This window comes from Xiphophorus couchianus, chromosome 19, assembly GCF_001444195.1.
Source record: "Xiphophorus couchianus chromosome 19, X_couchianus-1.0, whole genome shotgun sequence".
NCBI lineage: Eukaryota > Metazoa > Chordata > Actinopteri > Cyprinodontiformes > Poeciliidae > Xiphophorus > Xiphophorus couchianus.
In genome coordinates this window covers 23,534,422-23,551,093 of record NC_040246.1, presented here as the reverse complement: position 1 = coordinate 23,551,093, position 16,672 = coordinate 23,534,422, and the positions used below count along the sequence as shown (strand labels likewise).

The following is a 16,672-nucleotide window of genomic DNA, read 5'->3' as shown; positions in this document are numbered from 1 at the left end:
AAATGTGAATATACAGAAAATGTCTGGTCAGTGTGTCTGTGGGCCCCATACGGGTTCTGCTTCAGCTAGTGGGTCTCGTTGTAATTCTCAACCTGTGACTCAAACACAGTAAAACCAGTTTACCCAGATTCCTCTGGGTAAACTGGTTTTACCCAGAGGAACCAACAGGAAAGCCCATCTGGGCCCCATCTGTGCAACAGTTTATTTCCCCATTTAATTTATGTTTATATATTTCTGATCAGATTTGGACAATGGAGCAGTGACTTGGACTGCTGCCTTGCAGAAAGAAGGTTCTGGGTTCAAATCCCACTCTGGAGTCTGTGAAAGGCTGGAGTTCATACGTCTTCCTCCCACAGTCCAAAAACACGACTGTTAGGTCAGTTAGTTGCCGTCAGTTGCCGTAAACGTTCTCTGGGGATGAACGGCTGCCTGGCTGGTCGCTTTGAGACGGAGTCTTGTCCAGCGCAGACTGACAACACGATGCATTCAGACAAAGTCTAGAAAGTTTCTGGTCGGGTAAAGTATTTCTACCCGACCAGTATATAAGTATATAATAAAGTATTTCTGATTATTCAATCGTCATCTTTGTCTGAACGAGGATGTCCAGTTGCAGGTCTTGGTGGCTTGATGTACTTATAGTTAATCTATCAAACGTGCTGTAATCTCATGAAACTGTTTCCAATGTTGTTACAGATTAATGTAGAGAATAATGCAGTAGAGCAGTTGTAATAAAGAGGCTGCAGGCGTCTCCAGATCTGTATTGTTTTAATGATGTGCTGATTGAACTGGAACAGTGGCAGCTCATATATTAACAGCTCTGGAGCGTCTTGGATGATGAAATGCAAGAAATGAGTCAACAGAAACACATCCAGCGCTCACAACTTCGGGTAAAGATCAAAAATAAAGATGCTCAGCATTTTCCAAATCTGTAAAAAAAATGACTTCAAGGCACTAAAATCCATCAGAGAACGTCTGGATCTGAACCGAGACGGACAGAACCGAGACGGAGGAAACCAGCACAAACACCAAAGGCCAACAGTCCAGCACAGTGGTGGAGGAATGATGGTCTGGGCTCGTTTGAACCAGAGCATCTTGCTGTCGATCACCAACTCATCAGTCGGTGGCTCCGCCCATCTGCATCACCTTCAGCGTTTCTGCCTCTGAAGCTTCAGGTGTGGAAGGAAAGAATCCGTCCAACTGGACAAATATGTCAAAATCTGGAACATTAACGATACCTGAAATATAACATCCTGCTCAACACTGCCCCCAAGTGGCCCTTTGTGATCCTTCGTCCTCTAACATCGTAATCTGACATAATCTGCTCTAGTCATCTTGAAACTGTTTTATAATCTGGGAAAGGCCAGAGCAGTTGCTGGGATTTAATGTGTAAACTCCAGAAACTGAAATAAGATTTATTTGCTTTTTACCAGAACAGGTTCTGATCTGAGGTTTGCTGCTGTTTTTTCATGGAACAAATATCTTCATCCTTCAAAAGCTCAGCATGAAAAGAAACATCCAGATCCTGAACCTTAGACCAACCAGATGAGAGGAGATATGAACACGTCACTCATCGAGCAAAACAAAGCAACAGGAAACTATTTTGTTGGTCAAACATCATATTTTACAGACAGATGAAAAAGCTCAGCTGGAAAACATCCAGAACTTTCAGCTGAACATCAGTAGTGGTTAAATGACAGCATCATTGGTTTCTGTAACGTGAAGCGACGGCTGCCTCCAGAGACTCACCCTAACCCTATTTAACCCTATAGAGACTCACCCTAACCCTATCCCTGACCCCTAACCCTATCCTGAAAAACACAGAATGAGAAGAAGAGGAGCTTCTTTCAAGCTTTAAGGCAAAGTGCAGTGAGAGGCCAGGATGTGGCTGGGTGGGGTGTTACGGTGAGCCAGGGACCGCAGGGACAACATCTCCATCCTGATGAAAGACTTGTGATGCATCTTGACCTTTGACCTGGCGTTAGTCATCGACGTCCTCGTAGACGCCGTCATCAAAGGGTCGCGCCCCAGACGGCTGGATCCTGTGACGCGAATACTTGAGCTGAAGAAGGTCACCGACCTCGCTGATGGCACTCAGCGCCTGTGGAGACATTTATGACTAAATGTTTCAGCTTTTAGCCTCAAACAGAAACATGCTGCTCTGACGGCAGTCAAGAAATGGAACATCTTAAACATCAGCTTCTATTCTTCAGTCTAAGCTGAATATTTGAATTTTTTTGGTTCAACACAAATATTGAAATTGTCTGGATTGTTATTTCCTCAGCGGGTCATCACAGAGGAACCAACAGGACGTTGCAGTCAGAGTTTCCTTCTCTTCATCTGAGCAGGAAAACCTTCAGAGCATCGTTTTGTTTTCCCAGTCAGACTGAACTGGACCAGAAAGAGCCTCTCGTTCACACGACCCGTATCCTGTGGCTCGGCAGTCGTGCCAAAATTCAAACTACTGCATAAACAGTGGAGGATGCGTTCTTGTTGCAGAAGAAGCCAGAGCTGTCCTTCCACTTAACTTTCCATAGCTCTCTGAGTAGGAAACCTCTTTAGCAACGACTTCCAGCCAAAACCAGAACATTTCTGTTATGTTTGGTCTGATCTCTCATGTTAACTTTCTTTGGCAACAGGTAAAAGCTCCAACCAGCATGAAGATAAGAGTTTATCCCAAAATCAGCCAAAACCATAAAGAGATAAAACGTTGGCCCCTCCCACCACCTGCTGCCTTTTACAGCCTCCATCCAGCTTCTCTCTCCATGTGAAGGCCAACACATTTATGTGGTCAGCAGGAGACGCATGAAGATTAAAGGATTCAGGGTCACGTGTTCATGTGGATCAAGAAAACGAAGATCTGATCAGAGGAGGATGAAAGAAACAGAAACAACTCAAAGCAGGAGAGGAAGACGAAGCTGCTCTTCCTCTTCACCTCTGCTGTTTTCACAGGAGAAGAAGAATCGGGTTTGATATCGGTTTACATGTTTCTGATCCATCTGAACATGTCGACCCGATCCACAGGATTTGACTAGACCTGTGTGTCAGGTCCAAGCCCAGAACCGTCAGAATATTTCATTTCTCCTTCTACTCCAGAATCAACCTGAAATATGAGAAACAGAATCAAAAACCTCGACGAGCTTCAGAGTCTTATTTATGTTTGAACCACAGCAGCATTAATGCATCTAAAATATCGGCTATTTTGTGGAATCAATAAATGTGATGTTTGTAAATTCGTGTGACTTTCCTCTTCAGCCGTTTTTCTCTGCGGGTTTTTGAACCTGAAGTTTTAAATTCAGAGGAACGAGGATTTGTTCAGAAACAGAAAGGATGAAATCTGCCGCCGCCGTTTCTCACCTGGTCCAGCAGCTCTCTGGAGTGAGCCGCCGACACGCAGAAGCGCGCCCGCGACTCGATGATGGGCGTGGCCGGGAAGCCCACCACCACCACGCCGATGTTTCTGCTCAGCATCTCGCGGCCGAACGCTCTGACGGGACACACAGGAGGGAAACGTCAGCGCCCGGCGGCCTGAGGTCAAAGGTCAGCAGCTGCAGCCTCACCCTATCTTGGCGGGCATGTAGAGCATCATGGGAACGACGGGCGAGTCATCGTTCCCGTAGATGATGAAGCCCATTTCCCGAAGTCTCCGTCGGAAGTAGGCGGTGTTCTGGGCCAGCTGCCGGATCCGGTCAGAACCTGGACCAGAACAGACAAGAGCAGCTGACAATCTGTAGAAAGAAAACACACCCTGACGTTTGGTAGAAACTAAGTACACCCTGCTGGCAGAACCACCTTCACCATGCTGGTCCAGTTGGTTCTGTTCAGGTTCCTGGTCAAAGGTCAGAGCACATCAAACCAATGTCACTTAAATCACTTCTTAAGACTCTTCTGTGCCCTGACCTTTGACCCCACAGGAAATGCTGATTTTAGTTTTGGGTTATTTTGTTTTCTGCTTTGCTGGTTATGGATTTTTAAAGTGTGTATTTTCTATTTTCATATTTTATATTGTGTCTTTATTTGTAATTTGTAAAACATTTTTTGCTAAAACCCCAAATAATTATTTTCACTAGTACAAAAGTGACAGATTTGTCTGAATGAAAGCTGGACTCGTCGTTCATAATCCAGATTTCAGTGCATGTCATTTACATACATCTGCAAAAAGTCACCAAGCGTCACTAGAATTGTTGCTCTTTTTTCTAAAGTCACCAGATCCGTTGCTCACCGATGTTTTCAAACAAAACAAGTTGCTAGAAGTCGAAATAGTTGCTAAATATAGCAACAAAATAGAAATATTAATAACAATGTCTTCCTGACCACAGCCCCGCCCTCGGGGCCGCCTGGCCCCGCCCTCAGGGCCGCCTGGCCCCGCCCTCTTTGATGGAGTTATTTTTTATTTGTCTGGGAGACGGTTGTCTGTAAATGTCTGTCATTCTGTCACTGCTGTAAAGGAACGGCTTCCTGAATTCAGCTGATCTGGAGCTGAAACATTAAAACACTCCAGCTGATCAACATTCAGGAAAAATTATGGGCTGAAAAAGAAAACCTTTCCGAGGACAAAACCACAGGCAGGTGATAAAAAGATGTGAAGTAAAGCTGGTTCCTGATTTTACTGCGCTGTGCTGACCCCTGGTGGCCACTAGTGAGACTGCAGGAGCTGATTCTGGAAGAAAAACCTTCCTAATAAATTACTTTATTTCTTTAATTTATGAGCTCTGACAGCTCCAAAAATTATTAGTGTGATAAAATAATTGTAACACTCTGTTAGTTATTGCAATTATTATTATTCACGTTAGAAAATGAGCATTTATTGCACTGAAAGGAAGAAAATGATGTAAATGACATCGCTAACGGGAGAGAAGCATAAATGATGCGTACCAATCGTTGTTCCGTCTTCTCCCATAATGCACTTCATAGAAGTGATGATTTGCTCCACCACAGGAGGAGACATGGAGGTGGCGTACACGGCGCTGTGGGAGTGGCAGCGCAGGTAATCGATGAGCTCCTGCAGCACAAACCAAGCAGCTGTAACCGGACCCAGTTCTGCTCAGACGGGCCAGCGTGCCTCGGGTCTCCTGCAGAACCTCACCCTCTTCCCTGCGATGTAACCCCCTGCGGCTCCGAAGCTCTTGGTGAAGGTTCCCATCATGACGTCCACGTCTCGCGGGTCGAGGCCGAAGTGATCCACCACGCCTCGCCCCCTGCGGCCCAGGGCGCCGATGCTGTGGGCCTCGTCCAGGTACAGGTAGGCCCGGTAGCGCCTCTTCAGGGCGATCACCTCCGGCAGCCGCACTATGCTGCCCTCCATGCTGCAGGAGCAAACAGGCGGAGAGGTCAAGCAGGTTCTGGAGGGTCAGAATCGTCTGATCTGATGCAGGAAAACAGTCCCGACTCAAACAGACACAGTTGAAATAATAATAACAACAGGAATCAGCTTCTCATTTTTTTTCCAGATTATGCTGGATAACTGCAGCAACGTTCAATATACCAACAGCTTCACTAGACAAACACATGAAAACAGCTTCAGTCTGTCCAGTCAGTGCAGGAGTAAAATGAAACTGACAGAATGGGTTGAATATCTGTAGTTTATTATCGGGTTCCTCAGGTTCTGAAGCAGAACCTGCAGCAGGACCTGCAGCAGACTGGGAGGAAATCTGGGATGGGTTTTTCCCCAACTGAACAGAACTGAGGTTACATGAGCAGAACTTTAAATTCTTCTACCAAAGTTATTACACACATGTTCGCCTTCAAGGATGTTTCCTGATGCGTCACATCTTTGAATAAAAGCAAGACACAAAGCAGCACATTTATTCTCGCAATATAAACATTTTCTGGAAAGCGTTTCATCTGATACCAGAGATGGTTGGTAAACGGTTCCTACTAATCGGCTCCAGACTCTACATGATGCAGATACTAAATCTTTGCTGGTAATTCTCTTATTTCTGGCCAAGAAATGTAAACTAGAGAGACGGTCAGCATCTCAGGCTCCTACAGCTGATATGTGAATCTCACAATTATCTCAGTTGAAAAACGGAATCATGATCTTCATCAAAAGTCCAACAGATTCTGGGGATCTGGAGCCGAATGCAGTCTGTCCTACAAACTGTGATACCAACTGGAGACGAGGAATGACCTCTGACCCTTTTGTATTCTTTACATTCAGTGCATCTCTCACTCATTAGGGGCCCAACAGCAGGGGAGCGTTAGGGAACCATCAGGAGGGGAGCATTAGGGGCCCAGGAGGAGGGGAGTGTTAGGGGCCCAGGAGGAGGGGAGCATTAGGGGCCCAGGAGGAGGGGAGTGTTAGGGGCCCAGGAGGAGGGGAGTGTTAGGGAACCATCAGGAGGGGAGCATTAGGGGCCCAGGAGGAGGGGAGTGTTAGGGGCCGGCCTCACCTGTAGATGCCTTCCACCATGATGAGGATCTTCTTCCAGGGCCGGTGGGTCCGTGGCTGGCCGTGAACTATAGCTTCTCTCAGCAGTTTCTCCAGGCTCTGCATGTCTGTCAGACAGAACCGCTCCAAATGAAACAGATCAGCATGAAGGATCCAGCAGACAGTAAAGCCACTGACAGGGAGACCGCTGAGGACGCATCGTCTCTGGGGTTTATCACACATTCAGACCGTCTGATAGATGGTTCTGTTGGACTCTGTCCACCCATGGACTGAAGCCTCAGTATATCTGAACCTGCAGGAGTATCTGCCTTCCTGGGATCCGACCCACATTCACCAGAACCACAGCCTTCCGTTTTCTGTTTTCAGCCCCTAAAGTCTGTGCAGAATTTGGAAAAAAGGCCTTAAAATGAGTCGATGACTTGATCCGATGAATTTGGGTTCTGCCCCTTTAAATACACATTCAGCTCCCCTGGTGAGGCTGAAAACATCTGACTGTAAATATTTTGTCTGGTTTTAAATCAGAGTTCATGTGTGTGAATGTCAGTTCTGCTAATGCTAAAGCGCTAACTTCAACATCTTGATATCCATGTCGCCCCCTGGAGGCCCAAATCTATCATTACACACCATAAGGTTTGGACCTCAGGGAGTGATTGAGACTCAGATTATTTTTAATATCAATTAACTTCCATTTTGTGTCGTTTTCTGCCGACCTTCTCCTGCTCAATGAATGAACCACATGATAAATGAACTGAATTAAAACGGAGCTTTTCTACTTATTCAGGCCAATCAAAGCTCATTTACACACCAATACAGATCAGCAGGCGACTCCGGGTGAAAAATGTCTTGCCCAAGGGTACAGAAGCTCTAGCAGCTTCACTGTGGAAGATGACTGACAAATCATTTCAGCTGCTAGACGGGGAGAGAGAGCAAGGCTTTCAGCAGATAACAGGAAGATGCTAAAAGCGGTTTAAATGTGAGCTGTGATTTGTGACTCACTGTTGTGTTTGAAGACCCTGATGGTGGAACCGGACAGTCTGGCTCCCAGGACCAGAGAGGCGTGGTTCAGCTCGTCACTCAGAATCAGGCAGCCCTGCAGAGTTAAAGCCCTGGACGTTCAGGATCCACCGTTTGTGCGTCTCTCTCTTAAGCATGAGAAGAAATGTGGAAGATGAAGAGCAGAGTGGCCTCACCTTGCCAGTCAGAGCCGGGATGTTCATGGAGTTGGTAGCGAACCCCATCCCGAACGCCATGGCTGACTCCACCCCCAGAAACCTGGCCAACAGGTTCTCCATCTCCTCATGGATGTCCAGGTTCCCTGAATCACAAACATTTAAAAACCATCTGAATGATCAGCTGACCGTCGGAGAGGAGACAAATAATCATCAAGTTAACTGGACTCTGGCTGCTATGGAAACTGTAAAGAAAGAAACTGAGAGAAACAGAAAACAAAGAAAGGTAGGAAACGTTTCACTGAAAGCTGGAACTAAAAGGTCAAAGGTCGCCCAGGTCTTAGTTTAGGAACCTTTCTGAGGATGTAAAACCTCTGGTCAGACCTGGAGGGTTTTCCCCGCAGCATCGTTAAAACTCTGCGGCGTGTTTGTACCGATCTCCTGCCGGGTGCTGGCCACTCCAACGCCGTACACCATGCTGACCTCGGCTGCAGCGTCAGCACAGCGGCCCGTATTCTCAGCGAAGCCCAGGTAATTATAGGAGCCCAAGTTAATGACAGCCTTCACGGTCCGGCCCGTGTATCTGGGAGGAGAGCAGAGACACAGAGGGGAGGCGGTGAAGGCAACTGGGCGCATTACACCTGCACAGCTGGAAGTACACCTCAGAACAGGAGAGACCAGGAAGACTCCTGAGGAGGTCAGAGGGCACGATGGTGAAGGGAAGGAAGGAAGGAACGGACAAGAAGGAGGGAAGGAGGGAAGGAGTGGAGCTGTGGGACGTTATCAGGCTTCAAGTTTCTCCTCCAGATTTAAAAATGGTCAAAATGTCCAAACAGTAAAATGTCAGAGTCATCAGACTACAGCTCAAACTTTACACCGAATGCATTTATAATCTCACCTGGCTTCTAATGTAGCTGCTGGACAGATGGATCCAGTCCATGTTGTTTAACTGGACCAAATACTAACGAGGCGCCGGCTTGTTGCTCCTGTGAACTCTGACCTGACCACAAACCAGCATCATCGGCCATGAGCTCCTGCAGCTACGCTAATTAGCCATGTGGCATGTTTTGGGTCAGACGGGCGGATCGCTCTCTGAGCCAAACTTTGTTATCTCAGAGTTTTTCCTGCGTCGCTTTGCTCTGATGGTGCAACATCTTCACAGCCACAGCGCCAGGCAGCCGCTGGCGACTTACCGGTTACAGCCAAAAACTAGCAGCAATAATTTGGGTCCTTTAGCTTTAGTTTTATTAACTGTTATTAATTTATAAATATCACGACTTCAAACTACTTAATTAGCAAACTAAATATTTGTTTTACAAACTAAATATTGAGATAAAAACCAAAATATTTAGCCCAGTGCTAAGTATTTGATTTGTAAAGAAATTATTTAGCTAGCTTACTGGAGCTAAATATTGATTTAAAAACTAAATATCTGACTCAGAGTAAATATTGAGTTCACAAACTAAATGAGTAATTTGAAACTAAATATTTAACTCAGAGCTAAATAAATACTTAGCTAGCTCTGAGTTAGCTGGATATTTACTTTATTCACTTAGTTTGTAAAATAAATGTCCAGTTTGCCGCTCACCCAGGACCTCCTGGCTTTAAGGCGGCGCTGCGTCCACAGAGTTGTCCAGGTCGCGGGCCAGAAACATGCTCACTGCAGAACAAAAGCACTCACTCAAAGGTCCAGTTGTAGTCGTGGGAGACCCGGTCCACCAGGTCCATCTTGGCTCCTGGAACGCTGCAGATGGGCCTGTTCCAGTTGTCCCTTATCCTCATGTAGAGGTTCCTGGTGTAAAAGTTCTCAAAGTCCTGGTAGAGCGGCACAAAGTCCTGAAGAAGGGAAGGAGACGGAGCAGGAGTTGGAGGATGAGAAGGAATTTTATCCCAAGGCGTCCAGGTCCAGATAAGACCTGGCAGCTTCCAGGTCTTATCTGGACCCGCTGCCTGCAGGAGGTCAACACCAGGAACTGGAGTTTTATCCACTTGTTTCCTAGAAGAAATCATGGGTGACATCATATCCTTTAAGTAACGTTGTGTCAACAGCAGCTTCCTGTCTCCACACCTTTAATCTGAGAACCAACGGCGTTCACCGTGAGACGTTACTGAGCTTCGCTGCTGCTACACAAATCTACAGAGGAACTCGGCTGGCGCTGTTGGACGGAGAAATCTGAACTATCGAGTTGAATCAAAGCAACTGCTGGACGTGTCGCTTTAACGCCGACTGTGCAATTGGTCGTCCGGACCTCAGAACCGAGGCGGACAGGAGAATTTCTCCTGCTCCTCCTCACCTTCTGCTCCTCCTTCTCCCTGGCGATATGGCACCTCTCGATCTTCCAGTGACGCAGGAAGTCCCGCAGGTAACCGAAGACGGTGAGGATGCCGTAGCCCATGTAGGTGAGGACGGCCACCAGCATGGGCGTCTCCTCAAAAGACTCCAGGAAGGGCCGGTTGTACAAGCCACCATGATGCAGCGCAGCATGGACCTGCAGGAACAAAGGTAATTTTATTTATATAGCACATTTTCAGCAACAAGGAAACACAAAGACATCATCATCCTCAGCAACTTAAGCAAACATTTAATTAGACTCTATTGTTTCGTTGACATTCATGTCTCAATTAGAGCAGATCCATCATCTCTGTCCTCCAGCATGAAGCAACAAACATCAGAACCTTTTCCTAATTACTAGATCTCTGTTTCACAAGAGCCCATTAATAGAGGCTCATTAAATATTCTGCTTTCAGGGCAACAAGGCTTAGTACTGCAACCCAAAAGGTTATTCACAACCAGAGTCAGAGCACTGCCAAGTTACAGAACCAGCTGACTCAAAGCAATGAGGAGATCTTCTGTGTATCTGAAGCTCAAACATGGCAGCCGAATGAGGCTACAAACCTCTGCTAAACCAGGAGACCTCGCCGGTAAACGGCCACTTCCTGAAGGCAGGAAACCAGGAGGGATGTTGGACCTGCTCTGTTGGAAAGTCGCCAGAAATGCCTGCTGAAGTGAGAACATGGCTGTCAGGTATATAAACGTGACAAAAGGTATAAATCCATTAGCCGTTCTGATTAAACTCATAAAATGTATCAGATATTTCACGCAGGTTAAACCAGAAGCTCCTGGTGTGTCTGATACTCAGAAATGCAGATAAATTTATTGTTTTGTTAATTCACCAAAGTAATCAGTGAATCGTTGACCTGCAGCTAGAAGGTCAGCTCTACTGGACACCTGCCAGGAGAAATCTCTGCACAAAAATACTGTTTTGTCTCATGATGTTGATGATGACAATTATCTTCTGAAATTGGTGCAAAAAAGATAAATTAAAGCCTGATTGTTTGGCCACAAAAATCAGATTTTTTAAAATTTCTGGTTAAATCTGTGAGAACTGAGTTCTGGTCCAGTTTGCACTGGACAGGTTTGGCTGCCAGAGGAGGGAGGAGCTGCTGAGGCCATGAAACGCTCCTCGCTGTCGTCTTATTGAAATAATAAAAGCTCTCTATGCCAACACCATTTCCTTTCTGCTGCCTTCTGGATCTCCTCTGCAGCATGTGACTGGTCATGCCTCTCTGGGTCAAACACCTGAGGGAGCTGGAAGCCCATCATGTGCATGAGCGCTGATCGGCCCAGGCCCAGCAAACCCTCTGTGTTCCTGCAGAACATCACCTCCATTTCTAGGATCTTAAACTTTGGACACAATTTATTTTTTAGGCTCAAATTTTCATTGAAATGTTTTAATCTTCTAGAAAAATAGCATAAAATGTTTATCTTTTAGTTATATTGCATTTTTTAAAATTGTGTTATTAAAACAAGGATTTTAAAGTTGACAAAAACACAAGAAGAGTAAAAAAAAATTAATGAAAATGTTTTTCTTTTAAAACAAAGTTGATTTAAACCATTTTACGTCTTGAATTTAGAGTGGTTTCAGAAAACTTTAATCTGATGTTTGTCTCATTTAAATGTGAATTTATGTTACAGCTGAACAGATACAAGTAAAAAATAAAGTAAAATGATGTTAGTATTTTTAATTGAGTTTAATTGAGCCTGTAACACGATGGTTTTCTGTTTGTTCTCATCAGAATAAACCGACAATAAATCATCTTTTTAAAGACAAACTGTCACGGCCTGATCAATCAATGAAACCAGAACAACGTAGAAAGGATCCGGTTACAACAGCACAGAGTCATCCTCTGGTGGAACATGAGCCAGAAATCATTCTTTCTGATTATAACAGCTTACATTTTACTGTCTGAGTGTAAAAACAACTGACTGAATGCTGAAGCCTAATTATTTACACTAGGAGCAGAGGCGACGTCACACTGTGTATAATCCAACATTATCTAAAGTGGTACTGATGCTGCAATGTGTTTAGCTTCTTGCTTCCTGCCCTCATGCAGGATTCCTGCACCTTCCACGTCCTCCAGTCTGAGTAAAAGTCAGCTGAGTTATAAAAATTAAGAGGTGCACAACCTGACACCGCAGGAGGCCAACGCACATTTGGCCCCATCACATGCGTCAACTATAAACCTAGTTTAACTGTGCAGCCGACATGAGCCAAGATTGGATTTAAGCATTTAAAGTGGACATATCATGTGTTTAAATTCTTCACTGCCCCATTTAAATCACTCGGTTGTTGTCTTTAAGTGGAACTGCAATACTTTGGTCTGATTTTCTCGCCATTGTAGCTCCAAAGGTCAGAGGTCCGTTAGAGCAACTCGTTTTGCTGCGTCTCTTTAAATGAGGCAATAGAGAACAAAAATCACAAGAAATAAAAATGGTGGAATAGGAAAATTGGTCAGCCGGCAGTGCAGGACGTCGGTCAGCAGCTCTGAAGCAAATACTGTGACGTCGTAGTTCAAGAAAAAGTTCTGGAGTCCAAGAGACTCCAGAACACAACAAATGTGTTGAAGGACTAAAAAAGTTCATGTTACATGATCCATCCCCTTTAATCAGCTGAACATCACCAGTCACCAATGACTGGGTCACGACTTGAAATTAATTATGCTTCATTTTTATCTATTGCTTCAGACTCCAGAATTGAAACTGATAAATTTGGGGCATAAAAGAAATGAATTTTATTAACCAACATTAAATATTATTTTCACTTACAGGTTTTCTTTGCTGATCCCAGTGTGAGCATGTGTAAACACCCAGATTCGGATTCGGCACCGATAATATGCACTAAACAGAACCAGATCTGATTACCCGGGAGGGCAGATCGACCCGGTCCAGAAAGTAAGCCGAATTAAACAGCAGCGCTTGGGGATAAAGCCCCTTGAGAGGGGCTGGACATACTTCCACTCTGGAGTTGCCCAGGGAGAGAGACGTCGGGCAGGAGTGGGCATACTTGTTGCTCCCCATCTCGGCGCCTGTACGTTGGGGTTTACCCCGGTGAACGAGAGGGTAGGATCCCTCCGCCTACGGGTGGGGGGACGGGTTCTGACTGTCGTTTGTGCTTACGGGCCGAACGACAGTTCAGATTACCCACCCTTTTTGGAGTCCTTAGAGGGGGTACTGGAGAGTGCTCCTCCTGGGGACTCCCTTGTTCTGCTGGGGGACTTCAACGCTCACGTGGGCAACGACAGTGAGACCTGGAGGGGCGTGGTTGGGAGGAACGGCCCACCCGACCTGAACTCGAGCGGTGTTCTGTTGCTGGACTTCTGTGCTCGCCATGGATTGTCCATAACGAACACCATGTTCAAGCATAAGGGTGTCCATATGTGCACTTGGCACCAGGACACCCTAGGCCGCAGTTCGATGATCGACTTTGTCATCGTTTCATCGGATCTGCGGCCGTATGTCTTGGACACTCGGGTGAAGAGAGGTGCGGAGCTGTCCACTGACCACTACCTGGTGGTGAGTTGGCTCCGGTGGTGGGGGCGAAAGCCGGTCAGACCTGGCAGGCCCAAACGTGTTGTGAGGGTCTGCTGGGAACGTCTGGCGGAATCCCCTGTGAGACGGAGCTTTAACTCCCATCTCCGGCAAAACTTCGAACACGTCCCGGGGGAGGTGGGGGACATGGAGTCTGAGTGGACCGTGTTCCGTGCCTCCATTGTCGAGGCGGCCGATCGGAGCTGTGGCCGCAAGGTTGTCGGTGCCTGTCGCGGCGGCAACCCTCGAACCCGTTGGTGGACACCTTCGGTGAGGGATGCCGTCAGGCTGAAGAAGGAGTCCTATCGAGCCTTTTTGGCCTGTGGGACTCCGGAAGCAGCTGATGGGTACCGGCGGGCGAAGCGGCATGCGGCTCGGGCGGTTGCTGAGGCAAAAACTCGGGTGTGGGAGGAGTTTGGAGAGGCCATGGAGAAAGACTTCCGCACGGCTTCGAGGCGATTCTGGTCCACCATCCGGCGTCTCAGGGGGGGGAAGCGGTGCAGCACCAACACTGTTTATAGTGGGGATGGTGTGCTGCTGACCTCTACTCGGGACGTTGTGGGCCGGTGGGCAGAGTACTTCGAAGACCTCCTCAATCCCACCAACATGCCTTCCACTGAGGAAGCGGAGCCTGGGGACTCTGGGTTGGGCTCTCCAATCTCTGGGGGCGAGGTCGCCGAGGTGGTTAAAAAGCTCCTCGGTGGCAAGGCCCCGGGGGTGGATGAGATCCGCCCGGAGTTCCTTAAGGCTCTGGATGTTGTAGGGTTGTGTTGGTTGACGCGACTCTGCAATATCGCATGGACATCGGGGGCAGTTCCCCTGGATTGGCAGACTGGGGTGGTGGTCCCCCTGTTCAAAAAGGGGGACCGGAGGGTGTGCTCCAATTATAGAGGGGTCACACTCTTAAGCCTCCCTGGCAAGGTCTATTCAGGGGTCCTGGAGAGGAGGGTCCGTCGGATAGTCGAACCTCGGATTCAGGAAGAGCAGTGTGGTTTTCGTCCTGGTCATGGAACACTGGACCAGCTCTACACCCTCAGCAGGGTCCTGGAGGGTTCTGGGAGTTCGCCCAACCAGTCTACATGTGTTTTGTGGACTTGGAGAAGGCGTTCGACCGTGTCCCTCGGGGAGCCCTGTGGGGGGTTCTCCGGGAGTATGGGGTACCGGGCCCTTTGATACGGGCTGTCAGGTCCCTGTATGACCGGTGTCAGAGTCTGGTCCGCATTGCCGGCAGTAAGTCGGGCTCGTTTCCGGTGAGAGTTGGACTCCGCCAGGGCTGCCCTTTGTCACCGATTCTGTTCATCACTTTCATGGACAGAATTTCTAGGCGCAGCCAAGGTGTTGAGGGGATCCGATTTGGTGGCCTCAGGATCTCATCTCTGCTTTTCGCAGACGATGTGGTCCTTTTGGCTTCATCAGATCGTGATCTGCAGCTCTCGCTGGATCGGTTCGCAGCCGAGTGTGAAGCGGCCGGGATGGGGATCAGTGCCTCCAAATCCGAGGCCATGGTCTTGAGCCGGAAAAGGGTAGAGTGCCTTCTCCGGGTCAGGCGGGGTGTCCTGCCCCAAGTGGAGGAGTTTAAGTATCTCGGGATCTTGTTCACGAATGGGGGAAGAAGGGAGCGGGAGATCGACAGGCGGATTGGCGCAGCGTCTGCTGTCAAGCGGGCGCTGTACCGGTCCGTCGTGGTGAAGAGAGAGCTGAGCCAAAAAGCGAAGCTCTCGATTTACCGGTCGATCTACGTTCCCACCCTCATCTATGGTCATGAGCTTTGGGTCATGACCGAAAGAACGAGATCGCGGATACAAGCGGCCGAAATGGGTTTTCTCCGTAGGGTGGCTGGGCTCTCCCTTAGAGATAGGGTGAGAAGCTCAGTCATCCGGGAGGGACTCAGAGTAGAGCCGCTGCTCCTTCACATCGAGAGGAGCCAGTTGAGGTGGCTTGGGCATCTGGTCAGGATGCCTCCTGGACGCCTCCCTGGTGAGGTGTTCCGGGCACTTCCCACCGGGAGGAGGCCCCGGGGAAGACCCAGGACACGCTGGAGAGACTATGTCTCTCTATGGCCTGGGAACGCCTCGGGATTCCCCCGGAGGAGCTGGAAGAAGTGGCTGGGGAGAGGGAAGTCTGGGCCTCCCTTCTGAAGCTGCTACCCCCGCGACCCGACCTCGGATAAGCGGAAGAAGATGGATGGATGGATGGATGGCTTGGGGATAAAAACTCACTCACGTCTGCCTTTAATTTGGGATGTTGTCTGAAGAACGACTTCAAAATGTAAAATCAGGAATAATTCAAATGGAGTTTTGTGTCCGAACTTTAAACCAAACACAGGGAAAGGCTCCTGGAGCTGCTGCGTTCCGCATGGACACCAAACCGCATCAGCAGCAGCTTCCAGCGGTTCTTCCGCCGTCCCATCCCGGGCCTCACCTCTTCCTCGTCCCGGTCCCGGTCCCGGTGGCGGCTCTGCTGCTGGAGACTCTTCAGGAAGCCGTTCCGCTCCGGTTTCAGCCCGTTCCTCGCATGCGGACACACTTCCCCGTTGCTTGCAGGTTTGGACGCGGGGCTCTCGGTCATCGCTGGGAAAACGGCCGTGGAGCCTCGGCGGTAACTGGCATGTATGCCGGCGGTCCGGCTGCGGTGCAAAGCGGTGACAGTATCCGACACACACACACACACACACACACACACACACACACACGCACACACACACACACACACACACACGCACCGATGAACCTGCAGATACAACCTCCTGATACCGGAAATCAACACAACAGCGTCTGATGAAGGAGGCGTGGCCAAACATCTACAGGGGGCGTGGTCTAATCTGATTCAGAGAAAACCAAAACAGTAAAACAATAAAGCTTCTCATTATAATTAGAATTATATAAACTTGTTATAGCAAGATTCTTATTTTATTAAAACCAATAATAAAATTATTACTGCAATCTATGTTCTCATGATTGCAACAGTCAAACGGTCCCACAGGATGTGGAAGTGCCACAAGAAAAAACTATTGTGTACAAGTTGTGCTAAAAAGACTTAGCCTATCAGTGAAGCTATCAAGCCTTAAATAGCCCCTAAATGCTAACATGTAGTAGCAGCACAGATGTCCGGTTGGCATTCAGATCCTCCAATTATAACAGCAGGGTGTGGGGAGTGCACCCCCATAAGATGCCATCCTGGGCGGTTGCCCATGTCACCCATATCAGAAACCACCACTGTATCTGTATCTCCAAAGACTCGATAACA

The 16,672-nt window shown here is 47.9% G+C and overlaps 1 protein-coding gene across 2 annotated transcripts; it reads right to left on the bottom strand.

The window, feature by feature from the left end:
* Nucleotides 1-748: 748 nt before the first annotated feature.
* LOC114134193 (serine palmitoyltransferase 2-like) lies at nucleotides 749-16,223 on the bottom strand. 2 transcript variants are annotated; one of them, XM_028000606.1, is made up of 14 exons: nucleotides 16,149-16,223; nucleotides 15,848-16,112; nucleotides 10,454-10,558; nucleotides 9,852-10,046; nucleotides 9,239-9,393; nucleotides 7,992-8,140; nucleotides 7,579-7,703; nucleotides 7,385-7,478; nucleotides 6,390-6,495; nucleotides 5,084-5,303; nucleotides 4,873-4,999; nucleotides 3,558-3,693; nucleotides 3,355-3,484; nucleotides 749-2,098 (listed from the first exon to the last, which is right to left on the bottom strand). In XM_028000606.1, exons 2-14 carry the CDS (start codon nucleotides 15,992-15,994, stop codon nucleotides 1,979-1,981), a joined length of 1,809 nt encoding a protein of 602 aa, XP_027856407.1. In that variant the 5' UTR covers nucleotides 15,995-16,112; nucleotides 16,149-16,223; the 3' UTR covers nucleotides 749-1,978. The 2 variants fall into 2 exon arrangements, with proteins under 2 accessions (XP_027856407.1, XP_027856406.1); XM_028000605.1 differs by lacking the exons at nucleotides 10,454-10,558; nucleotides 16,149-16,223.
* Nucleotides 16,224-16,672: the final 449 nt, after the last annotated feature.